The 24,852-nt window shown below is 48.3% G+C and overlaps 4 protein-coding genes across 12 annotated transcripts in view; 3 read left to right on the top strand and 1 right to left on the bottom strand.

The window, feature by feature from the left end:
* Positions 1 to 10,044, top strand: part of Atf7 (activating transcription factor 7) — a 95,548-nt gene extending 85,504 nt beyond the window's left edge. For 6 of the 7 annotated variants that reach the window (XM_021216598.2, XM_029547815.1, XM_021216599.2 and 3 more), the window contains 2 exons: positions 733 to 841; positions 4,863 to 10,044. In XM_021216598.2, coding sequence (XP_021072257.1) covers positions 733 to 841; positions 4,863 to 5,080 — 327 coding nt within the window. In that variant the 3' untranslated portion in view covers positions 5,081 to 10,044. Of the gene's footprint in view, positions 1 to 732; positions 850 to 4,862 lie in introns of those variants that run through there. The other variant, XM_029547817.1, reaches the window with a different exon arrangement.
* A 4,444-nt stretch (positions 10,045 to 14,488) lies between these two features.
* Npff (neuropeptide FF-amide peptide precursor) lies at positions 14,489 to 15,361 on the top strand. Its single transcript, XM_021217409.2, has 3 exons — positions 14,489 to 14,590; positions 14,826 to 14,965; positions 15,068 to 15,361. Exons 1-3 carry the CDS (start codon positions 14,489 to 14,491, stop codon positions 15,168 to 15,170), a joined length of 345 nt encoding a protein of 114 aa, XP_021073068.1. The 3' UTR covers positions 15,171 to 15,361.
* Positions 15,231 to 20,885, bottom strand: Tarbp2 (TARBP2 subunit of RISC loading complex). 3 transcript variants are annotated; one of them, XM_021216486.1, is made up of 9 exons: positions 20,490 to 20,885; positions 19,801 to 19,970; positions 18,500 to 18,602; positions 17,877 to 17,969; positions 17,295 to 17,367; positions 16,992 to 17,109; positions 16,538 to 16,665; positions 16,042 to 16,243; positions 15,416 to 15,907 (listed from the first exon to the last, which is right to left on the bottom strand). In XM_021216486.1, exons 1-9 carry the CDS (start codon positions 20,540 to 20,542, stop codon positions 15,750 to 15,752), a joined length of 1,098 nt encoding a protein of 365 aa, XP_021072145.1. In that variant the 5' UTR covers positions 20,543 to 20,885; the 3' UTR covers positions 15,416 to 15,749. The 3 variants fall into 3 exon arrangements, with proteins under 3 accessions (XP_029403679.1, XP_021072145.1, XP_021072146.1); XM_021216487.2 differs by lacking the exon at positions 20,490 to 20,885 and adding an exon at positions 20,248 to 20,360; XM_029547819.1 differs by lacking the exon at positions 18,500 to 18,602 and having other exon boundaries at positions 15,231 to 15,907; positions 17,877 to 17,952; positions 20,490 to 20,774.
* A 1,175-nt stretch (positions 20,886 to 22,060) lies between these two features.
* Positions 22,061 to 24,852, top strand: part of Map3k12 (mitogen-activated protein kinase kinase kinase 12) — a 17,628-nt gene continuing 14,836 nt past the window's right edge. The window contains exon 1 of the mRNA XM_021217155.1: positions 22,061 to 22,277. The gene's annotated coding sequence lies outside the window, so the exon portion shown is untranslated. The remainder of the gene's footprint in view (positions 22,278 to 24,852) is intronic.

Below are 24,852 nucleotides of genomic sequence, written 5' to 3'. Positions count from 1 at the left end.
AAGGCTAGCCTGGTCTACAAAGTGAGTACCAGGACAGCCAGGGCTATACAGAGAAACCCTGTCTCGAAAAACCAAAAAAAAAAAAAAAAGATTTCTGAGACATCCTGGCCTACAAGTGGAACTCCAGGCCAGCCAGGATTACAAAATGAGACATTGTCAAAAGAAACAAACAACAAAAACAGATTTCTAGAAGCATACTTTCTTCTTGATCAAAAAAGCTTACATTATTATTTTAAGGTTAATCAGATTTATTCCAGGTAACAGTCATTTCTCTTTTCTTGTTATGAGTCCTTACTTTTCATTGTAGGCAGTTTCCGTCATTGACTTCATGACTTGCCAGATCATGTCTCAATTTGGGGAGGAAAATCTAGACAGCATTCTGTTCCTGTTCAACATTAGAATAATTCTAAAGTTAATATTACAATAAATGGTTTGCTATAGATAGCAAAAACAAAAATAAGTTTATATAAATGTTTGTTGTAGTGTTTTGATATAATCAACAGTCATTAGCAGTCTAAGAATAAAAGATGAGCCGGGCACTCGGGTCAGCACTCGGGAGGCAGAGGCAGACGGATTTCTGAGTCCGAGGCCAGCCTAGTCTACAAAGTGAGTTCCAGGACAGCCAGGGCTACACAGAGAAACCCTGTCTCAAAGGCATGCACCTCCACACCCCAATTGCTTTCTTTTTTTAAATGAATTTTCTTAAGATTCTTTACTTCTCTCCCCCTTTAGAATGAAGTCACATTACTACGCAATGAGGTGGCTCAGTTGAAGCAGCTACTGTTAGCTCATAAAGACTGCCCAGTCACTGCACTACAGAAAAAGACTCAAGGCTACCTAGGTGAGTGATTCGTAACCTAAACTAAATCAATCAGTGGTAAATCACAGGTATTGAGTATCTTAGCTGTTCATAAAGCCATTCTTTCTGGTGCATCAGTCATACACACACACGCACACACATACAATATTTTTTCAATCTGTACTAGCAGGAAGATCAGTAGTTCAAGGTCTTCAATTATAGCCAATAGCCAAAGTCTGAGGCAAGCCTGAGCTACATGAAACTTTCCTTCAAATAAAAAACATAAAGTTTTGACAGTAATGCAGAGTTATCTGTGTTATCTATAACCACCGCAGAGAAGTGCATGCAGTATTTCTTGGATCTGTTTTATTTACATGCTTTACCATTTTCACAGTTTCCTCATGAAGTAGCCATCCCGTGTGTAAGTGAGAAAACCTCTCAGATTAGATCACTTGCCCAAGTCAAGCAGTGGAAAGTGGTAGAGGCCTTTTGATCCCAAAGATAGCCTTGGCCTAGAGAAAAGATGAACAGCTGATGGTTCTTAGAAACTGAAAAGCCAGTGCTTGAGGACAGAGCTCACCTTTCTAATGATAGCCCAGTCTGGTTTCAGTTTGTAATCAGGGATTTCCGCAGACTTGTGCTCAGCGCTAACAGTGTTACAAAGTAAATACTATAGTGAAAAATTTGTTATGGATAATTAAAACTAATAATTGCTAGTTTTCCTTTACAGATTAAATGCATAGAAATACTAGATATAGCAAATAGTTTTTTCACTAGTTGCCTTCATCATTTCAGAGATGTAAAATATTTCTCAGAAATTCTGAGAAAAAATTTAAGAATTATTGTTAAATTATTTATTTAAATGTTAGTCTGTACTTCCAGGTGTGTTGATTTGTTAAGCAAGTGCCGACAGAGTTGTTGTTCTGTGCCAGACACATACTGGGTATAATAGGAACCAAACTGATTAGCTTAGATTCCTGTCCTTGAAGAGCTTGTATTGTAGTATGTAAGATAAATTAAAAAAAAAAAAAGATTAACTATGTGGCTTGTGGTAAATGTGAAAACAAAAGTATCATGCAGCCAGAGTGTAGAGATTGCTCGAGGGTAAGAGCATTTACTGCTCCCGCGGAAGACCTGTGCTCACTTTCCAGCACTCATAACTATTAATAACTCCAGTTCTAGGTGATCTGAGATCCTCTTTTGGCTGTCTCAGGCACCAAGCATATACCTGGCTCATGGATGTACATGTAGCTATGGCTACCCTGGAACTCTCGCTCTCTCTTTTAAAGATTTATTTATTTATTTTATGTATATGAGTACACCATTGCTTTCTTCAGACAAACCAGTAAAGGGCATCAGACCCCATTACAGATGGTTGTGAGCCACCATGTGGTTGCTGGGAATTGAACTCAGGACCTCTGGAAGAGCAGTGTCAGTGCTCTTAACCACTGAGCCATCTCTCCAGCCCTGCCCTGGAACTCTCTATGTATATCAGGCTGGCCTTGACTCATAGAGATAGGCTTGCCTCTGCCTCCGAAGTGCTGGGATTAAAAGCATGGACAATCAAACCCAGCATAAATCTTAAAATAATAATAACAGTAATAATATAACTAGAAATGGTACCACAAGAATGCAGTCCCAGCACCCAGAAGGCTGAGACAGGAAGTTCATGAATTCAAGCCCATCCTGAGAGACTTTGTCTCAAAAATACAAACAAATAAAGAAGGGAGGGAAGGGTCGGGCTTGGTGGTCCACACCTGGAATCCCAGTATTCAAGAGGCAGAAGTGGGAGGATTATTGTAAGTTCAAGGTCACCCTGATCTAAGGCATGAATCCCAGGACTGCCAGAATACATAGAGAGACCTGCCTCTAACACAGACAGTGTGGCCTCAAACACAGACAATGTGACCTCAAACACAGACAATGTGGCTGTATGGGGCAGTATCATTGGAATGAGATGGGCAAGTATTTGGAACATTTATACCCAGTTTTGGTAATAACAAGGACTTCAACTTTGCAGACCAGAGGGTGCAAAGCATAGGTACAATATGAAGGATCTGATACTCTGCTAGAGACATCAGGGATGTGCAAGCAAAAGTAAGGCAGTATACCTAGAATAACTGTTTTAGATCCTGTTCATGGGCTAAAGAGGGTAAGGACTGAGTGTTCTTCAGTATGCAGTCAATATATAATTTTTACTCAGTCCTTATAATAACTCTCATTGATGGTTAGTCCATTAAACTACTTATTTATTACCACAAAGATGTGTTTAACTACTACTTTGTGACATCCACATTATATAGGTACTTGACATAAGACATTGTCTCTACCTCTCAGAGATACATTGGGTCGTTGTGAACCCATGAATGAGAAAGGACAGATAGGGCCCCTTGAGGGCCCCTGAACTGGGAGCTTCTGCTGTGTACCCCAGTACCCTCACATGTAAATGATGCTCAGTAGGTGTCTGTGGAGTGAGTGAGTATATGCTCTGAAAGCACAGGTGACAAGACAGTTTCCTGGGGGTAACAAGGAAGTGTTTACTGAGGAAGCAGTATTTGAATCTTCTTGAACCATTTGAAAGATGACTGAGACGTTCATCAAGAGATGGACACACCAAACCCAGACGTGTGACACACACAAGTGTAATTACAGCTCTTGGGCGGCAAACCAAGATTGAGACTTTGAAGCCAGCTTGGGCTACATGAAACACCATCACAAACAGACAAAAAAAAAAAAAAAAAAAAAACCAATGCGCTTTCCTGGACATTTTCCCTAATCTCATACATCTCTGTTGAAGCAGCTGTAGAGAGTAACATTTAATAAAACTGGACCCGCTACCATTACCTTTTTATGCAGCTAAGATGTCAATAAAATGTTATTGTCACTTTAGATAGAATGATATAACCTATAATAAATATATCATCAGTGAATGGCTAATTGATAGGAGACTCTGACAGCCTTTATATGTGTTTTATGAATCTTGGCATTTGATTGTAACTTGGTATTTAATAGGCTTACATACAGTGCCAACTACATGCTAAAGGAACGTTCTTTAAAATAGAATGGTTTAATTCCTTTGAAAATTAATAAGAGCAGATTAAGAGCCGGGCAGTGGTGGCGCACACCTTTAATCCCAGCACTTGAGAGGCAGAGGCAGGTGGATTTTTGAGTTCGAGGCCAGCCTGGTCTGCAGAGTGAGTTCCAGGACAGCCAGGACTACACAGAGAAACCGTCTCAAAACAAAACACACACACACACACACACACACACACACACACACACACACACACAAAAGAGCAGATTAAGGATTCTATTTTAAATTGCTTTTGCAAATGGTGGGATGACTTAGCAGGCTTATAGCAGGCTTAGCAGGTTCACATACTTGATGCCTCGCCTGATGACTTGAGTTTGATCTAAGAGAACAGAGTCCTAAAAGTTGTCATCTGATATCCACGTGCATGCTTTGACATGTGTGTGACCATACATATACATGCATGCATGCATATATACATAGATACATACATACATACATGTATATTCACAAATGCAAAATTTTCTTAAAGAAATGGAAGAGAGATTCATTTTCTTCTATAAACAGAACAGGTTCAAAGATAATTTTAGATAATTCTGAATTATCTCCAGTCTATCCTCACTTTCTAGTAGTCTTTGTTGATTTCTGGAGCCAATGGATCACATCCCTTTAAGTTTTTCTTGGAGGAAACAAGTGGCTTTCACACTGGTAATAATTTAGTACAAGCTTCAGAAAGGGGCTTTTATCCACCTAGAATGTAAATACAAGCTATTAGGAAAACCTCCTCCATCACAGTGTATTAAATGTGATGCTGTGCCTGGCCTTTGACTCAGATCTTATGTTTTGTGTCAGAACTTATTTTTCAGACCATTCATGACTTGAGGTCAGGATTCTGGAGAGTTTTCTCCAAAAGGAAAGATGAGATTAATTTTCTTTTGCATTCTTTGTAATTATGACAGCGAAGATTCCTTTCTGTTCCTCCACCCTGTTTTCTAACCACTTGCTCTCTACTGTTTGCCTCCTTCCTGGCAGAAAGTCCCAAGGAAAGCTCAGAGCCAACGGGTTCTCCAGCCCCAGTGATTCAGCACAGTTCCGCCACAGCCCCTAGCAATGGCCTTAGTGTTCGATCTGCAGCTGAAGCTGTGGCCACCTCGGTCCTCACTCAGATGGCCAGCCAAAGGACAGAACTGAGCATGCCCATACAGTCACATGTGATCATGACCCCACAGTCGCAGTCTGCGGGCAGATGATGCCTCCCATGGTGGAGAGGTCCCCAGCCAGAGCTCGCCCGCCTGAGCCAAGAGAGAGATCAACTTAACCCCTCCTGTCTGTCTTGGAATTGGGCAGTATGGAGAGGGAGAAATTGTGTGTTGTGAGTATGGACAGATGTGGGGCTTTTCTCTTTAGCCACATGATCATGTACAATTAACACCTGTACTAGAGGCTTCTGGCCCCAAAGCCACATAGATCATCCCCCAAGGGTAGGGTTTCTTATGTATCTACAGCCAAAGACCTTTCCATATGGTCTGAGCAATCATCCCTGGCCCTGATGCATGTGTGCCTGTCTCTTAACACTAACCCTTGCACTTGTAGGTTTGGGGTTTCTCAATGTCCTCTCCTCCGTTGACCTGTGGCTGTTGCCTTCTTATTTCTTACTAGCATGCCACTTCCTGCCAGATGGAGGGAGGTGAGATTTGATGGCACGTTACTTGCTGTCCTACCCCCAGCCACCACATGCACTCAGGACTTTGTCTCCCAATAGCTGCTTATTTGTCTCTTTCCCCTTCCTAAACTGCAGTGAAAACATTCACTTGTTGAGAATGTAATACATTTAATGTATGAGGTAGCAGTGTTTCCCACCTCTTCCATGTGCTTTATTCCTATCTGCTACCAAAAACAAACACAAACAAAAAAAGCAAAACTCTGAGAGTTTGAATCATTTTTCATTTCCAAATCTATTGGTACCTCATTTCGTCTCTTGACTTTCCTTAGTCTAGTGGTGGGGTCTTTCCTACTTCTCCACTAGGCCTTGGGAACCTCATCTTGTGGCCTTATTGTTAGTGGCAATGAAAAGGGAGAGAGCTGGGGACCTAACTGGGCTTCCCTGTCTCCTTCCCTACCCTCCAGTTCTAATCATCAGGGCAGACAGGAACAGTGTAATTTAAAACTTGTTCCATCAGGTTACTGGATTAACTGATTCTTTTATGTTTTACAAGAGTTTACTGGCCAAAGTCTACATATTGTCATCTTTGGTCATCTGTGCTCCTGCCTCTCCACTGTGCTTCCCTGTCCACATCACTGCCTGTTTCCACTATAACTACTTTAGCTCAGACCTCCTAGAAGTTGTCAGACAGTAGCTGCTTCCATTCTCTGTCCTTCCTAAGCTCTCAGCCTCCCTTTTCTAAGGTATGTCTTGTACCCACCCCTGTCCAGCACTCTCTCAACTACCTTCTCATCTTCTCACCCATTTCTTAGCCTACCCACTGGGCATCTCTAGTCCTGAAATCTCGTTGAACTTGTCCATGGTACAGGCTCCAGGGCTCTGAAGCATCATGGTTGAGGTCATGGATGCTTTTGAATATAAGACTAAGTGGAGAGAGGAGGTATACATTTTCCTATGTATAATCTCAGCAGAGCACTCAGGATATGGCCTGTCTGTGAGATTGCTGTCTGTGGCTATTGGCTGCCCTTATTTTATGGGTTACAGAGAGAAAATACACCCCTCCTCTTCTTCATCTTTCCTGGCTCTGAGCTATGCAGGCTCTTCCAGAGCCAGAGGCCTGTGGATAGATAGGTCAGCTTTAATAGCTCTTGAGTTGAGAATCCTTCTCATTGTCCTAGAACCACCTTCTGCCATCTGCTCAAGCCAAGAGTCCCCTTTTCTAGCTCCATCTTAATTATGCAGAATAACTGCTTGCTTCTTTTTTTGTCTTCCAAAATTCACTGTCATGGAGGAATGAGGAAACGTTGCGGCTTATATGATTATTTCCTCAGAGTTTAGACTAGTGAGCCCATCCTGTAACATGTGTGTGTGTTTTATGTAAATTTCCCTCCTGCTCTTTAGAGTCAGTGCTGAACAGGCCACACCCAGTAAAAACTAGGAACTGGTTTTATAGTCTTTTTCCCACAGGGTCTTAACAGGAACATCCCCTGAGGTGACAAGGATAGCAAATGTCACAGCAGATGGTTGAGGGCAGGCCACCATCTCCAGGGGTTTCACTTGGCCTTTGAAACTCACAGCCATAGAGTGAGCTCAGGACTTCTTTAGATGGCTGCTTCCTAGGATTTTTTTTTAATTGTCTTGAGTTCCCAGTAGCAAGCAGCCTTACACTAAAGCACGACTGAGCTTAGAGCTCCCAAGGCCTCCCCCTTGGCTATTTTCTTCCTCCATCAGTCAAGTGTTTAAGTCAGTGTAACCTACCAGTCCTGCCTGGGTTGCATGTCTAGTATATGTGGAGGTTCTTTTTCACTTTCTTGACCCTCATGTCTGCTTCTCTTGAGTCTTTGTTTTCATAGCAGGAAGTTAGTATTGGGGACTTGAAAGATGCAGGGCACCACCAGAGCCATCACAGGACTGAAATCCCCAGATGCCTCGGTCGTCAGTTCTCAGCTTCACTCTAAGGAAGCAGAGCAGCTGCTTATGCTGAAGCCTCTCTTACGGTCAAGGGGTCGTCACCTACATTATTGCCACCAGTGGTCACAGCCCTGACCTTTGCCTTTCAGATTTACTTAAACCAGAACCAGATACCATAGAGGATAGCAATAAACCCTTTTTGACATCTGACTATGATGTGTCATAATGGGGTCTCTGGTCATGTCTATTTGGGGTTCAATATGCCTCTTGTGTTTGAATGTCAATTCCTATCCCTAGGTATAGGAAATTTTGTGATATAATTTCATTAAATAGTTTGACTAATTCCTTTTTAATTTATCTCAGGTCCTCCTTCTCCCCAGTGGCTTCTGAGGTTTGTTTGGTCTTTTAAGTATATCCCAAGCTTCTTGAAAATACTGGTCATGTTCTTTAACTTCTCTCTCTCTCTCTCTCTCTCTCTCTCTGTCTCTGTCTCTGTCTCTCTGTCTCTGTCTCTGTCTCTCTTCTCTCTGTGTGTGCGTGTGTGTCTGTGTCTGAGTATGTGATTGTCCCCACTTTGTGCTCCACTGCAGAACTGCATGATCTTAATCTCTTGGGGACACTTTCTGGTGAGGCTTTTCACTTGGTTGTTTCTTTCATGTTAATTTCTGTCTTGTTCCTTTTCCATGTTTGAAAGCCCTCACCAAAATCTCCCTCCATATATCTGACTTTCTCCTCCAGCTTACCCACTGTTTTGTTCATTTTGGAGGTTTTGTATACAGTTCCTAGTTTATGCACGTGTGTGTATCTGAGACTTCTACATCAACTCTGAATCCTTTCTCAGACTTCTCAGTACTTTTGGTTTTCATTAAGGAGAAGTTTGTAGTGTGCCTTGGTTCGCTGTTGTCTCATGTTCTTTGTGTTTCTCTGTGGAGTTTTGAACATCAGTCAGGGTGGATATGTCCTCCAGTTTTAACTCATCTTTTCCCATCTCTGTTTTGTTTCATGTAACTAAGCCCTTCTTCAGAGCTCTGTCAGAAAGGAGCTGAGAGTGTGATGTCTTAGGCCCATGTGTGGTCAGAGGCCTGGTCTGTGCTCTTGCCACCCACTCCATATAACACAGAGTGTTCAGAGTCTCAAAGGCTAAGAAGCCTCCCAACGCCCAGGGAGAGCTGGAAAGGACACGGCTCCTTCATTCCCTTTCACTCCCTTCCTGTTGGCTGAATATGCCAAATCTGCCTGCTTCCTTCCTCCACTCCTTTCCATGGCTGTAAACACCAGACCACATACTTAAGGGAGCTGTGCTGGTGAACCTTGCCTTGCTACCTGCCTTCCCTCTCCCATTCTGTATCTCTTGACTCCTTTCTTGATTCACCTCTTCCATCTCCTCAGGGACCTGCCCTCCAGCACCATCATCCTGAGAGATATAACTGTACTTTGTACAGCCTAAACTACCAAAAAGACACAAACACACACAATTCTTCTCTGGCTTCTGAGAGACTCCTTAAAGGTGCTAACTCCTGAGATCCCCTCCCCAGTGTGTCACCTTTGATAACTTTCTTCCCATCCTCAGAACACGTTTCCATTATCTATTGTACCCACAAAAAGAAATATGTACTTCTTGTGAAAAGAAAACCGTAGTCTGCTTAGATGTGTCTCACAGCTGTGACACATGCCTTGTTGCTAAGCTTTCTCCTTTCTTTAGACATGTTTGACCAGGGTGGGAGGGGTGGGGACAGGACAGGTGAGGATCCTAAAGCCTGTCAGAAGACCCTATCCCACTCCAGTCCAGCTAGACATTCTTCTTACAAATTCTGTTTCTGTCTGTATACATGCATATGCATAGACAGATTCCCCCTATTCCACCAGCCTGGTGATCCCATAGGAATGAATGAGCAGTGCCTGCTGGCCACATTCCCACTGTTTGCACTGTTACTTTGAGGTAAAACCCTACCCGAGAATGAACGAAGGCTGGTGAAAGTAGGGCAGAGTAAGGCAGCTTATGTTCTTGTAGATGCAAGTTTCTGTTTCAGCTATTAGGAGTTTTGTTTTCTGTTTTGTTTTTTAATGTAGAGCTGGTAGGCTATACGCCAGCAATTGTGAGTAAGGCGTTAGCTATTACGTAGCTGTGAGCACTAGTTTCATTGACTGTACCTTAGGGCAGTGGTTCTCAGAACATGGTCCAAGAGCAACATCAGCAGCACCATCACCTAGAGAGCTTGCTAGAAATGTACTCTCTTGGCTATCCCAACCTCCTGAGCTGGCCACTCTGAAGGTGAGCTTTAACTAACAGTCTCTGCTACTGGTCCACACTAATGCATGACAGTCCTTAGCGGACAGGCTGGGAGCATCTTAACTCTGGGGTGACAACGATTACTTTAAATGTCTTCTCTGCCTTAGAATTGATATTTTTATTTCCCCCAGTCCTTCCTCCTCTTCCATTAAAACAGCCACCACCACATTACTCATCTCAAATTCTAGGTTGGTCTTCCTTCTAGTCTTAGCTGTAAAACTCTTGCCTGCATTGGTCTGGACTCATATTTCCTTGCAAGCTACTAGTTCTGCATTCTTAGTGACTTTAGCCAGCAGGAAGGCCAGGAGTGGTGGTGGCACATGCCTTTGATCCCAGCACTTTTGAGGGAAGCAGAGGCAGGCAGATCTCTTTGTGTTCAAGACCAGCCTGGTCTACATAGGGAGTTCAAAGCCAATCATAGCTATGCAGAGAGACCCTGTCTCAAAACAGACAGACAACAAAATCAGCAGGAGCCTTAGTTGTCCATTTCTTCCCTGTTCACACACCACATCTCTTACAGGAAGATTAGCCTCCACCCCAACAGTGGAGCCTCCTACACCCTGATAGAGTGTATGTTGAGAAGAAAGCCATGTGTACCTATGAATATAGCTCTGTTCTGTACCCTTTTGACATGTAGCAATACCTCTCCACCCTCAAGGGACTCAACCCAGCCTGGGCCTCCCCAGGCCCCAGGGTAGACTCTGACGGGTGGGAGGATACAGTGCTCTGGGCTGTTTTGTTACAAAAGTGTCTCTGTCCTTTCCCTCCACCCAATTCAGCATGACCCCTGTGAGCAGGCTCTCACAATCTCCTGGGGCGGGGCTGAGGCAGGGGCTTTCAGCTCTTCTCCATAACTATCCCTTCTTCCTTCCCCCCATGCCATTTAGCAGTTATCACCCAGCCTTGCCTTCTCCCTCCATCCTTTGCCCTGACATATACTGTGCCTTATTTATGCTGCAAATATAACATTAAACTATCAAGAGAATCTCTGGTATGTTTGGTGCTTCCCTACGCAGACTCATGGGGCCCATTGGTTACTCCTAGAAACTCAGTAGGCTTTCATGTCTGACCATCCTCCCCCTTCCACTTCTTAGGGCAGAACTAGCAGGCTCTCTCTGCTTTCAGTAAGTAACATGGTGTTGGGAAAGGCACAGAGTTCAGATCTTTAAACTGCCTCAGAGCCAAGGCATCACAAGAACACTGACCGATGGGAATGCTGAACACCCTGACTCTCAGTGTTTTATGCTCACCCACTTCCAACAATTGAAAGGAGGAAAAAGTCCCACTCCCAAGAAAGGGACTTGGGAGTGTACAAAGAGGTAGACAAAGTCAAGCTTTCTCCAGAGACAAGAAGGAAGGGCTGGAGAGATGGCTCAGTAGTTAAGAGCAAAAACTGCTCTTGTCTCAAAAGATCCATTTGGTCCCCACACCCATGTTGGCTGGTTTACCACCACCATTAACTCCAGCTGCAAGGGATCTGCACTCACCTGCATAACCCTTCCCCCAGCACACACATACACAATTAAAAAGTAAAAAAATTAAAAAGAGAAGAAGATTGGAAACTTAAACTTAAGGCAAACTTTGTAAAAGCAGATTAAAGCTCACAGGAGAACAGGTAATGATCAGGGTGAGGAAGACGGACAGCTGAGCCACTGATCCTTCTTGTGTCTGTGTATTCCACTAAAAGTGGAAACTACCAATGAGACAGACTGAAGAACCTGACAAAAGACGGAACAGGTACCTCTAAGGTTTCCTGGTAGAACAGATCTACTGGGTTGGTGTTTGGCGAAGGACTCAGAGCCTCCTTAGGAAATGGAAACACTTGTTGGCCATCACTGTGTGGGGCCCAGCAATTAAGGTACTTACTGCCAAGCCTGAAGACCTGAGCTTGATCCCTGGATACATGTGCGAGGAGAGAACTGGCAAGGTGTTCTCGGAGCTCCACATATGCTCTGTGGGCCATGTGTCTCACCTTCTCCCCAGGTAAATAAATGAATGAAAAAGTGGTGGTGGGGAGCACATAGTAAGACCAAGAAAGAACATTACTAAAAGCTAAGACTGAGAATCTGGAAGAAGACTGGAGAGATGGCTCAGTGGTTAAGAGCACTTGCTGTTCTTCTAGAGGACTTGAGTTCAATTCCAGTCAGGTGGCTCACATCTGGAATTCTAACTCCTCAGGCACCTGCTCTTGCAGCTATACAATTAAAAATTTAAAAAAAAAATTTTTTTTGAGACAGGGTTACTCTGTGTAACTCTGACTACCCTGGAACTCATTCTGTAGATCAGGCTGGCCTTGAACTCAAGAGGTTTGCCCTACCTCCCAAGTGCTGGGACTAAAGGCATATGTCACCACAGGCCAGCTAAGGTCCTGTATTTAAATAAGTCTGGAAGTTGAGAATCCTAACACAAGACAATGTAACAGGTTAGGATGTTTGATTTTCATTGAGGTGAGAAGTGAACCAGCTTCTTTGTGAATATAGTAGCTTCAGCCCAGACTTTGGTACTCAGGCAGCAGAGCAGTGAACAGAATGTCTCTCTGTTCATGGGCCAGGGAGACGGCTGTGTACTCAGCCCATTTGCTGTTCAGGACAGCTCCTTGGAAACAGGGGTTAGATTTTTTTTATTGTTCCTTGGGTGCTGGAGATTGTGCTCAGGGGCCTCCAGCAAGTTGCCTCTTTGTTGTTTTCTGTTTTGTTTTGTTTTTTCTTTTGTTTTGAGACAGGGTTTCTCTGTGTAGCCTTGACTGTTCTGGAACTAGCTCTGTAGAAGAGCCTGGCCTTGACTCAAAGATCAGCCTGCCTCTGAAGTCACAGAGTGAAATTCGAGAGCAAAGATAAAATAGGAAATTCCTGCCAGGTGTGGTGGTGCACATCTGTAATCCCAGCACTTGAGAAACTAAAAACAGAGGCCAGCATATTGGGCCTGCTACAGGCAGAGTCCCAGTCTTAGAAAACCAGACAAGCTGGGCACTGTGACACAGACCTTTAATCCCAGCACTTGGGAGGCAGAGGCATCCTAGTCTACATAGTAAATTCTAGGCCAGCCAAGGCTAAATGGTGACACCTGTTTCACACACCTACACACATCCTACATCCCCCCTACACACACACACACACATACACGGTGGAGACGGGGGCCGGGGGGGGGGGAGGTGGGGAGAGAAACCAAGAAGACCCACAACAAAAGCAGCAGTGAACTATTTCAACTGTAATGCATGACAAGTTCCACGGGAAAATCATGAGACAAACCTTACAGAAAGGTTCCCCCAAGCCTGGATGCATTGTACTCTAGAACATCAGAAACCTGATCTAGAAGGTCTCTCTGTAGTAGAGCACCTGTCCACCATACACAAGTCTCTTCATTTGGGTTTGGTTCCCAAGAAAGAAATTTTAAAATGCCACTTATCCACAAACCTAAAATCTAAGTTGGTTCCAGTAAAGTACTTCCCCATTGAGCAAAGAAGATGTGGATTCATGGTATGTCTCCAAATATGTGAGGGGCTTTTACATATGGACTGAGAGATAATCTGAGACTCCATTGAACAAGCCAGGACCTCTGGTAGAAGCCACCAGGAAGCTAAAGCGCACTCGTCACTGTCTCTGGAGATGGTAAGTTCCCAGGACTGGATTGGGGGGAAGGCAAAGGAATCAGAGCTAACATTGTGAAAACACCGGGTCTGTGCTTTTCTACAAAATGCATCCCAAATGTTTCTCCTAGCAAGTAAGTCATTTTACTCTTCCCATATGTGAGGAAAAAGAGTGTGAGCAGCTTGCTTTGCTCATGGGGTAGAATCCTGACACAGTCCTTCTTCTGTTTAGGCTAGAGACATGGTATGTCTCCAAATATGTGAGTCTGCATTTGCAAGTGAGGTTAGGACTAGCTCCTCTAAAGGACCCTTCCCTGACCTAGAGTGATTGTCTGTCCCTAAAGCAGGACCCTAGTCGCCAGCTCCAGTAGTATGTTAGAACCAGAACCAGGCAGAGCTCATGCTGACCAGAGGGAACTGGAACAATGTCACAATCCTGGGCCCCAAAGAACTCGGTCCTGAAGTCCTAGACAAAATGTATGAAAAGGGAAATGGCTGGACGTGGCAGTAAAGAGTAGTGGCCACAAGGTGGCAGCAGAGTTTCAGCTGTGGAGGCCCATTCCCCAGTTCTCTTGCAAAGATGGGCCTGTCCACAAAATTTACAGGCCACCTCTACTCAGGCTCCAAAAAGGGTCTCCTATCTCTCACTTAATTATTCACAGGTAAATCTTAAAGGGTACTGAACCCACATTTAACCTCACTAGAAGCAGTGGGGACTGAAAGGGGGCTGTGGTCCTGACCACCCATTCCAGGCAGGAGTAGGAACCAAGCTGGTTCACCCTAGCCTGCTCTTAACACTAGTTCCTTCCCATCCAGGACATAATACCCAATTCTGACAGGAGTTTCTCCAGTCAGGAACAAGAGATGATCAATTGAAGCTTCTCCAATCTGTTGAAGGATTGGAGCTTCTTCTAAGGTTCCCCCAGGACCTAACTCTGACAAACTGTCTGCAATTAATAACGCTTCCTGAGCTCCGGAGACAAGATTTATGCATCTAATAAAGTCTGTAACTCCAGGCTTAGGCTGGGGGTAGGAAGCTAAGAGCAGAAAGTCCCCAGGGGCGTATGGGAGGGGGGTCCCAAGTGGCTCTTAATAGAGCCATGCATTTCCATTGCTTGTCTAGATTTCCCCCAGGCTGCTGCTGAGGTGGGGGTAGGGGACATCAGGTATAAGAAGACCGTGGGGCCACTCAGGAGGCAGAGGGCAGCATGGATTCCAAGTCAGCTGCTATGCTGCTGCTACTGCTGCTGCTGCTGAACTGGAGCCACACTGAAGAGGCAGGGAGCTGGGGTGAAGACCAAGTCTTTGCAGTGAGTGAACATCCTGCTGCCCCATCTACCCAGCCGCCATCTCTCCTTCAGCTGAAACTTATGATACAGGGTTTGATGTTCCCCAGGCTGCTGAGGTCTTCAAAAAGTCTGGCTTCTAAGGGAGGGAAATGGCTTCCCAGCCCATGCAAGTTTCCCCTAGAAGCCATTCTTCCCCTCCATGTCTTCAGTGTACAAGACACAGCCAGGTTCCTTCCCTGCCACTCTCTCATCACAGGAAGAAGATAAGGGACGCCACCCACCACAGTATGCCCACACTCCAGGCAGGATCCAGACTCCTGGGTCCCTCTTGCGTGTTCTGCTCCAGGCCATGGAGACACCTAGAAGGAGCCCAGCATTCCTGTTTCAGCCCCAGAGGTGAGTTCCAAAGGGAAGAGGCTGGGAAGGGTGGAGGGCAGAGGAAGATTTGAGGGGAGGTGAGATGGAGGGAGTGCCGACTAAGGATGAATCTCTCCTAAGGTTTGGCAGAAGTACATGGGGGTCCTGGAGCAAGGAGCAGCTAAGTCCGCAGGCCAGACAGTTCTGGAGCCTGGCTGCTCCTCAGCGCTTCGGGAAGAAGTAGCATCGTCTGCTGTGATGTCTGCATGCAAAACCACTTCCCCACGTTCCCTGTGTGCCCCCAAATAAAAATGGTCCAGCTTCTGAATTCCTGTGTTTGGACAAGACTTTCAGGGAATGGGTGGGAGCCCAAGGGCAACAGCTGTAGCCCCCTTCACCTCCACTCAATCAGTCTCCAGCCATGCTGCTGTAAGGGTCCCCAAGGCTACTGCACCTTGCCTCCTGTTGGTTACAAAAAAGAACAAGGGGTTCAAAAGGAAAACAAGTATACCATGTTTATTTCTTTATATCCTCATGACCCAGGGCCAGAGGAAGCAGGGTTTAGGAAGTCAGAGAGCAGCATTTATTCCAACAGACTCCAACAGATTCACCATCCATGGAACGAGGGCAAATCCTGGGCTGGCTGGGGCCCTGTGGTTCATGGCTCCTTGCTTGCCTGTGCCTTCCTCAGTCTCAAGGCAGACAGGCTGTGTCAGAGGTAGAGATGGCACCTCTGGAGGGTACCAGAGCTAGGTGGATACATGGACCAAGGGGCAGAAGGAGCAAGAAGTGAAGGATGCATATCCATCACTGCAGTGGGATGCTACTTGCTACCCGCCATGATCCTGAGGTACTGTAGGGCGCGGTGAGCAGCATCACCTCGGGCTGCCTCCCTGGTGGTTGCAGAGCCATAACACACAGTGGTTGGCTGGGTGGACAGTTCCACTAGGCACTGGCAGAGCCCACTCAGGCTCAGTTCCTCTAGAAACCAAGAGAGAGGAGGGAGACACTGGTGGGGAGGGGGCACCAAACAGTGTACACATCACCCATCTCCCAACTCCTTCATACTTGCTTTGATCCAGTCCCCTCCAGCCCCAGTCTCTAGCTGGCCATACCAATATCCAGATAGCTGACATGGAAAGCCTGCTCCTCAGAGAGCTCACTGAGGACACTGCAGCAGGCAGAGCCCAGAGTCCCTAGAGAGCCCACGGAGCAGCTGCGAAGGGACAGGATCTTTTCTCCCACAGAATTCCGCAAGGAATCCCAGGTGCAGCCTGGCCCACGATTCCTCAGTCCATCCAGGCGGGTGCTCACGCCCTAATGAGATAAGGGTGAGAAAGCAGCTAAGGACTGTGGGACCCAAGAACCCGGTATGCTCTGACTCCTGGCAGCCTTCCTCATCCCAGGAAAAGTTGCCTATAGGGGCTTTGCCCTAGGCCAGCTTTCACTAGTGACCCTACATATAGGCTGAGGGGACTGCTGGGCTCACAGGCTCAAGGAGCCCTGGGAAGGAAAGCAGGTCCATACTCACTTCCAAACCACAGACCCAACCCAATTCTGTACTACGTCCTGCAGGGTGAACCACATGGCGAGCCCACACAAGCCACTTACAATGGAAAAATGATCATCATCAGGCTCTGCCTCGTTGCCATCCCGGGCGTCCAGAGGTACTGTGTGCACTCGAAGGAGCATCTTAGCTGCTGCGTTACGCTTTGCCAGCTTTTTGGAAGTGCCACTGCCTGAGGGTGGGGAAGGAATGGTTCACTTGGGGATTCCTAACAGACAATGCTTTCCCTCTGGGTTAACTTGGATAGACAGTCCCCCAATGGGATACCACTGCAAAGAGGAGCTCAAGGCCTGTTCTTTTAACTGAGGAGTTGGTGAGCCAGATAAGAGGGGGAAAGATGGGCAGGGACAAGGGAGAGACAGGGAGGCAGGAGCTGAGCAAGGACCTGCAAAGCAAAGGAAGCTGGGACAGAGCACAGCCAGGCAAAGAACCACCTTGTGTTTGGGGTTACAGTGTGGCAGAGAGAGAAGGTGAGTGAACCCCCTTTTCCCCAGTTACCAATCTCAATGAAACGCTCCACCCGGCAGGTCATGGTGAACTCTTTGCGGTGAGCAGGCCCAGACTCCTGGGTCACCATGTACTCTGGCAAACGCCAGCCTTTTTGCACCACCAGCTCCTTGAAAGTAAACCATAAGAGTCCAAAGCTTAGTGAGGAAAAGGTCCCTAGCCACGTGGCCTTCTACCAAAAGCCTCCACCTTTGGGTGAGAAGGATGACCACCCTTCCCACAAGTGCACACACCCCTGCCTCACAGCCCTATTTCAGAGAAGATAGCACACATGACAATGAAGATGAGGCACACCTGCAGAGCACCGACAGGGTTGCATTCAGACTGCTGAGGAGAGACAGGGGGCTGCATCTCCATGGGAGGGCTCCTAAAGGAAAAAGAGCCCAGGCCAATGCTGAGGAAAATGCAGAGGTTCCTCCTGTCCTGGTCATGGATCAAGTGCCAGCCACTGCCACCTCCCAATTCCTCCCCAGGCAGGCAGCTATCTGTCCAAACATCTAGCCTTGCTCCTCCCTCCCCACCCCCACCAAGGGAGGCCCTGATACTTCCCAGGAGCACTTAGATGTGGAAATACTTCAGCAATATCCCTGGGACGGAGATAAAGGAGCTGTACAGCCAGTCCTGGGAGTACCTTTTAGGTCTCAAACATGGAGCCTATAAGATGTTTAAACAATCTAACATTTGTTGCATGGCTATTTAATCATCACAAAATACCTCCTAGCTCAGGCTTACCAACCAGCTGGTGCATACTTTTCAATTACACCAGTCTGTCTTTACTTTCAGGCTTCTTCATCCTGACCTGCCTGGGTCCAAGAGCTATGAGACCAGAAGCCAAGACCCCCTCCTTCCTCCAAGACATCAGGGGACTCAAAATACCTGGTTAGTACAGCAGATGGAACAGGGGCAGCAGCTTCTGCAGCAACGACAGGAGTGTCCTCAGGCAGTGAAGAGTCTAGGAGAGAAAAAGAACTTCCCGAGGGGAAGAAGGCCTTGGATTCACACCCATGTAGAAGGGAATGAGGGTGTGAGGTTCTTCTGACCTTTCCACCCCCTGAGAACTCCTTCCCCCTGATGCAGACTCAGAGAGCCTCAGCAACAGCTCTTCCTCCTGGGATCCTCTCCTGACCCACACTGGCTCAGAAGCACTGAGGTTAGGGTGGGGGCTCAGAAAAGAGCCTCTTCCTACCCAACAAGCTGCAACCTGGATGTGGAAGAGGGAAAGCCACCTTGCTAGGGGGGGCATGCCAGGACCAACTCATCAGTCTCCACCCCCATGCCCTTTTCTCACGCCCCAGAGCAGCCACCACCCGTCCAAGGGGGCTGGCTATTACTCTGAGGCACTCTAGAAACACCCTGTTCAGCTTCAGAAGAAATTCTCAGGAAGGGGCCACAAGAGGGTGGCCAGGAGTCACCAGACCAGGCTTAGGGAGAGAAGTAGGTAGTGCAGAGGCCTGGGTTCTCAGCGGGCTTCTAGTGTGCCTTGGCTGTTCCTCCCTCACCTGCTGTCCTCCAGGGCTGGTTCCAGCATGCTCCCCCCTTTGAGGTGTTTGAGGGCCACCTCAGCTGCCTTGTGCTTGGCTGCCTTCTTGCTGGGGCCCTGACCTAAGAAAAGGGGTGTGGGCAATACTGGAGGTCACCAGCAGGACAGCAGAGAAACCAGCCCCCGCAGCCTATCTCCTCACAGCCAGAGGGTGTGAAGCGTCCTCTGACCAACCTCCCCTGTCAGAACTGAAAGGGTTCTAATTGTTGGACTAGCCTTTGTCCTAGTTAGCATTACCAGTCAACTAGGCACAACCTAGGATCATCTGAAAGGATAGCCTTAACTGAGGAATTGCCTAGATCAGCCTGGCCTGAGGGCATGTCTGGGGGGGGGGAATGGTAGAGGGGGGGTGGGGAGGATGGCTTGATTGTTAATTGATGCAGATATGCCCAGCCCACTATTGTGGTACCATCCCTAGGCGGGTGGTCCTGAACTGTGTAAGAAATCTAGTAAAGATACTAGCAGAGATACTCCAGCCAGCACGGAGTATCTGCCATTGTTCCTGCTGTGCTTCTATGGCTGTGAAGTGAGTTCCTTGGTCAGAAGTAGCCAGGATGAGATTATTTTCTTTGGTTTTGACTGATAATGTGAGTTTCTTCCTTAGCTTCCCTCAGTGATGAATGTAACCTGAACTGTAAACCTATCAACCCTTCCCTCCTCTACACTGCTTTTAGTTACGGAGCCTTACTACAGCAACAGAAAAGGGCCTTGAACACCCCTTGTCTTTCAGTCAGCTCCCGAAATTAAGCTGCGCCAGGCAGGACTTCTGAGCTCCAACACTGGTGGGCTGCGGAGGGATGTTTTGCTCTGTCTGTCTTTCCTCTTTTCTCTTCCCTCGGTAAACAGGAAATAGAGACAACTGAGGGTCTGTTCTGAAGTCAAAGCTCTGCTCTGCCACTAGTTACATGTGAACAGTAGCCTACCATCTAATTTCTCATACTAAATTCTTCGTGTTCGGTGTGAGGCATGAAGGCTAGCAGAGTGTGTGCTCCCCCTAATACCCACGAGGAGTTCAATGTTTCATTTACTCTTCCTCTGGGATGATAAAGTAGCAGATCCCCGTGACATTTCCTGTTCTTGCCAGTGAATCTCTCAGGTACCCTCCACCGTCTCACTGCCCTGCTCCAATCCAGGATTTCTCCCTGAAATCTCTCCATCCCTCCCTGGCTTTAAAGGAGAGGACTGTGAGGTGATCGCATGATATTAAGCCACGGGCCCTGTGAATGCACACCCCAGTCAGGCTGCCCAGGCCTTCCTCACCAGTGCAGCTGGTGTCGCCAACGGTGACCCGGAAGGTGAAATTAGGTTGATGGGCTTGGCCCTCGGCTTTGAGAAGGTCGTACACGGGCGTCTTTCCTATTCTGGTCCCATACTCCTGAAGAAGGCTGATCGGGGTCTTGCCCGGGTTGGCGGCCAGCATTTGCTCTATGCTGGGAAGGGGCACAGACCAACATCACACTTCCCCTTTCAGCACCCACCTGGCAAATCACTGTCACATTAGACCTAGCCACATTATAGGGTCCATGAATTCCCAGGCAGTATAGCATCCATTGGCTGGGTTAAAAGTTAAGGTGCATGAGGGAAAGCAAGGTCTCAAGGCAAGTGGAGAATGTACTGTTCTCAGTTAAGGCGAGGGATCCTGTGCCGTAGTGCTGGTTGGACGTGCATTTCCCCCGGCACAATACAATTCGGGAACCCAATACCCACCAAATACACTGAACGTCGGGGCATAAAGCCCAGGGCTCCAGTGCAGTCTGGGAATCAAGCCAACCCCAAACTAGAGCTGGAGGCGGTGGCCACAGCCCCAGTGCATGCCGGGAACCTCTGCCCACTACCCCAGTGCTTGCTGGGAACAACCCTCAGGCCAGGTGCATGCTGGGGCCGCGCCGCTGCCCCTCCGCACCACCTCACACTTTTCGTCCTGCAGGAATCCAAGCGAGGCAGCTCACCTGGGCAGCCCGCAGCCTGTAGTAGTGCCGGAGCCCTGATCCTCTTCACTCATTCCCTCCTCCGTCCCCGCGGGCGCCACCGTGACTACAGTCTCCACGCACCCCAGTACACCGCCGACAAGCTAGGGCCGGGGCCAAGCCCGGAGTCGCGGCCGGTAGGGCCCGGCGCGGGGCATGCTGGGATCTGGAGTCCCCCGCCCACTCGGCTCCTTGTGTCTTCTTAGGAATCCGAGCTACTCGCCCCACAACCCTCAGCGAAGCTCGCCCGGGCATCTGCACCGCCCTCTGGGAGGAGCGGACCCTCAGCGGAAGCTTCCCAAGCTACTACGAGTGGGTTGGTTTTTTTTTTTTTTTTCTAATATCATCCCGCCTTCCTCCTTGCGCACCGCCTCCTCCGGTGAGCATGCGTATTAACTGAGTGTAGGCAGCCAGGGGCGGGGCGGTAAGAGCTGTCTCCCTGAGAGAACTACAGAACCCAGGCACCCGCGCGTCATCCGGGTGCTGCTGCAGGCTTCACTGCTTTATTGGCTATACTGAGAGCTGTAGGCGCTTGCAGATTGGTCACTTGGCCCAGAGGGCGGAGACGAAGAAAGGCTTTGATTGGCCGAGGAGGCTGCTGGCGTGGTCTTTTTGCTGCCCCAGAGGGTGTGCCTCACCTGGCCACTCAGAGCTCTGGGGTTTTGTAAGTCCGAGTTCTCCTCGCTCTCGGTCTCCCAGGCTCTAGCGTAGGCTTTTTAGCCCTCCGTGTCAAAAAACCCGTTGCTTTTCTGTGGCTTGTCCTTCGCCTCTCTTCACTAACTTCACGCAGCCTGTCAGCAGGGTTTGTGCCTCTTTAGATCGGCCCTAGTGAACCTCTTTAACTGTCCCGAGAATCATTAGATGGACATTCTCCTGTGTTTAGTCTCAGCTGAAAGAGCACAGGAATAATTAACGAACTAAAATAGGCGCAGAGCTTAACGTGTACCTTTGGCTCCCCAAAGCCTTCATACCACCAGAGTGAAAGAAATAGGAAAAATCTTGTGACCTTGGACAGAAGGAGAAAGAGATACCACGAGAAACGTGATTCAAAGAGTGTTTTTAAAAATGGGTCTAGGATGAGATGTCTTGGTAGAAAGGAATAGGGTTAGAGGTAAGAGGAATCTGTAATGAAAACGAGCGATCGGTCATCCAGGAGCACCGAGGTGGGAAGGGACCTACGACTGGGTGGATTCCAATTGGGTGAAAATGGAGCAGCGACGAGGGAAGGCCAGCCGGAGACGTCGGTATGACTAGGGACCAGTGCCAGAGCGTTGTGTATACTGAGGGACTGCGCTCTCCGGGTGTAGGAAAGAGTCTGTAAGACAGGTCACAAGAGGTTCCTACAGATTCCGCATGAGGACCAAAGTGGGACTGCCGTAGAACACCTCCAGGAAGGAGGCACAGAGTCTCGGCCCACCTGGATCGCGCCGGATGGCAGCCACGGGCTCCTTTAAGAGGCCGGCGACTCCAGCGCAGCATCCCCCGCTCAGGGCGTGTCCGTCCCGGGGGGCCAGGGGCGGGGGCCTTGGAAGGAGCGGGAGTTCAAGTCGAGTGGGGACGGGGCTTAGAGTAGGGGGTGGGGGCTAAAAGCTGGGGCTGACACCCGTGCACCTGAGTTCCACACGAACATCGCCGGTGACAGCTCTCCAGGTCCGGTGGAGGGCAACGGGGGGAGGAGGGAAGGAGGAGGAGGAGGAGGAGGCGGGAGCAGCATCCGGAGCGGAGCTGCAGCAGCGCCGCCTTTTGTGCTGCGGCCGCGGAGCCCCCGAGGTGAGAGCCTGGGCGACTTGCGGGGGTGGGGGGCAGGGATGGGTTCGGGTCTTGGGATCCTGGCGTAGAGGGAGGGTCGGGATACAATTGTGGCGTGGTGGGGGAGGAGGTGACTCGAGGATGCTGAAGCTGTGGGATGGAGGAACTAGAGCCCTGGACCCGACGCCTGGAGATAGGAAGGAACGGGGCGAAGCTGAGGGATGCGGCGGCCCAGCGCTTGGAGACCAAGAGCCTCCAAAGCTGTGGTGGATTTTGCGGGGATGAAGGTGGCTAGGGGAAGACCTAAAGGACAGCGAGCAAGAGTATGTCCTCTCCTCAACCTCAGGACCTAGAGAGAAGGAGGGAGAGTTGTGGCCCCCTCCAGGGAAGGGATGGAAGGGCAAGGCCTAATATACCCACCGCTCCCCTCCCCCACTCCTGCACCTAATAGGCTCTACCTGAAAATTAGGCTGCACCTACACCTGCATGCCCTGGCAGGGCCCTCTCCCCCTTCCATCTGTAATACCTCTAATCCCCAGCTGTGGCATTCCCTACAGTCCAGCTGTTGCACCCCCTCCCCCATTTGGATGTGGTTTTCCTCTCTCTTCTGCCCGCTCTCTGGTTTCCTTAACCCATTTCCCAAGTCAGGCGCTTCACAAACCTCCCTTTTTCTCACAGACTGACCAAACTCCTTGGCTTACAATCTTGGTAGGCAAGGCTTTGGCTGAGGGTGGAAAGAGAAGAGGGGTGGGTTCCATAAAAAGTAGTAGAGCTGCAGGGAGGAGCCTTGCGGCTCTCTGTCTTCTGCCTCTTTGGCCTTCAACCAAAAGAGGATGCTTATGAGGTCTCTCACACCCCAGGCACCGGGAGCCTCACTCTAAACTCTCTTCTGATTCTGCGGGCCACTCCATGGTTTTCAGGCAGAGGGTCATCCCAGGCTTACACCAGTAGCAAGAATTTGGGAAGGAAACAGCCCAAGTTCCCTCTGGGCCTTGCTGTCCAGACACTGGTGTTTACAAGTTCAAGAGCACTGCCACCTGTCATGGAAAGGTATCTGGGCCCCAAGCTGGGTCCAACCAACTGTTGACTTCCAGGAAGACCCCAAGGTCCAATACTTGCCAAGTCCTAGATCGTTGGTGGATGGAGGTGGAAGATGGAAGGTGTGGCTGGGGTTTCTTAGACTTCCTCACAAGAGCAAAACCCTGTAAAAAGCAGTTACTGCTCCGAGGCTCTGGGGGTGGGGGTGAGGGGGACACGAAATTCCAGCACCCACCTCTGCCTTTGCTGCCCGTGCCTAGGGAGTAAGAGAATGGGAGGTGGTAGCTTCTCTAGAGTCCACTGAAAGGATGCCAGCAGGGGATGTGGTGGCTTCAGGAGAGTTTGTCCATTTGCCCCCCAGAAAGCCCGGTCATGTGTGAACCAGGAGAGGGGCCATGCTGTTCTGGGGTGTAGGGAGCTCCAGAGAAGAGCCCTGTTCTTCAGTTTTATCTATTTATTCATGGTATTAGGAATTGACCCCAGGGCCTACATTCTGGGCAAGCTTTCTACCACCAAACTACACCATCAGGTTTTTTGTCTGTTGTTTTCAAATTTTTTATTTTGAGACACAGTGCCACCAAGTTACCTCTCAGGGCTTGAACTTTAAATTCTCCTGCCTCAGCCTCTTAAATAGCTGAGCCTTCGAGGCCTGTGCTGACAGGCCTGGCATGTCGCATTTTTCTTTATTTAACTTTTTTTCCTTTTTTCAGCCTGTTCTCTACCTCCCTTTCTTCCTCAGTATTACCTCTTGTTCTGAGGAGGTAAAGAAAGGAAGCACAGAGAGTGGTGGCTGACAGAAGCCTCAGCACAGTGGAGGCAGGTGGGGACAAGTGGATCTCTGTGAGTTCGAGGCCAGCCTGTCTACACAAGTTTCAGGGTAGTCAAGACATTGAGTCTGTCTCAGCAAACTAAAAACAAAAGACAACTTTGTATCAGGGTCTGTTTGTGGTTTAGTTGGTAAAGCGCCTGACAAACACGCAAGAAGCAAAAGCAAAGGCCCTGGGTTCGATCTATCCCTAGCACAAAACCTGCCTGCCGTGGTGCCTCACATTCTCCTACACTGGGAGAGTAAAGGCAGGGGTTCACGGTCATATTTGACCACATTGCAAGTTCAAGGCCGGTCTGAGTGACATAATACCTTGTTTCAAAAAGAAAAATATTTTTTTCTATGTACTTTGTGTGAAACATTATGGTTGCTGTCTATAGAATGCATCCTGTGTGCCAGGTTCCAGGCTGAAAACTTGGTTACTTCAGTGATGCCTATAACATCATCAAGTTCCACTGTCATCGCTTTAAGGATGAGGAAACTGGAATGACTTAGTTATTCAAGACCCATTAGATAGCCTTGGTGGCGTTCATGTTTCTTTGAGGCCTAGCATAACATGACAGCAAACACCTTTAAACTAGGACCCCAGGATGCAGAGGCTGGCAGATCTCTAAGTTTAAGACTAGCCTAGCCTGGTCCACATATGAAGCTCTAACCCAGCCAGGGCTACATAATGAGACTGCTCTCTCTCTCTCTGTCTCTCTCTCTCTCTCTGTCTGTCTCTCTCTCTCT

This window comes from Mus pahari, chromosome 17 (genome assembly GCF_900095145.1).
Source record: "Mus pahari chromosome 17, PAHARI_EIJ_v1.1, whole genome shotgun sequence".
Taxonomy (NCBI): domain Eukaryota; kingdom Metazoa; phylum Chordata; class Mammalia; order Rodentia; family Muridae; genus Mus; species Mus pahari.
This window is presented reverse-complemented; position numbering and strand designations above follow the sequence as displayed.

Bases quoted from the DNA above. Each gene is read 5' to 3' on its own strand.
- Npff (XM_021217409.2), top strand. From the start codon at position 14,489: ATGGATTCCAAGTCAGCTGCTATGCTGCTGCTACTGCTGCTGCTGCTG. The intron at 14,591-14,825 runs GTGAGTGAACAT...CTCTCATCACAG, and splicing joins GTGAAGACCAAGTCTTTGCA to GAAGAAGATAAGGGACGCCA. The intron at 14,966-15,067 runs GTGAGTTCCAAA...ATCTCTCCTAAG, and splicing joins TTCCTGTTTCAGCCCCAGAG to GTTTGGCAGAAGTACATGGG.
- Tarbp2 (XM_021216486.1), bottom strand. From the start codon at position 20,542: ATGAGTGAAGAGGATCAGGGCTCCGGCACTACTACAGGCTGCGGGCTG. The intron at 19,971-20,489 runs GTGAGCTGCCTC...GCCCCTTCCCAG, and splicing joins ACAGGCTGCGGGCTGCCCAG to CATAGAGCAAATGCTGGCCG. The intron at 18,603-19,800 runs GTGAGGAAGGCC...CCCTTTTCTTAG, and splicing joins TGGCGACACCAGCTGCACTG to GTCAGGGCCCCAGCAAGAAG.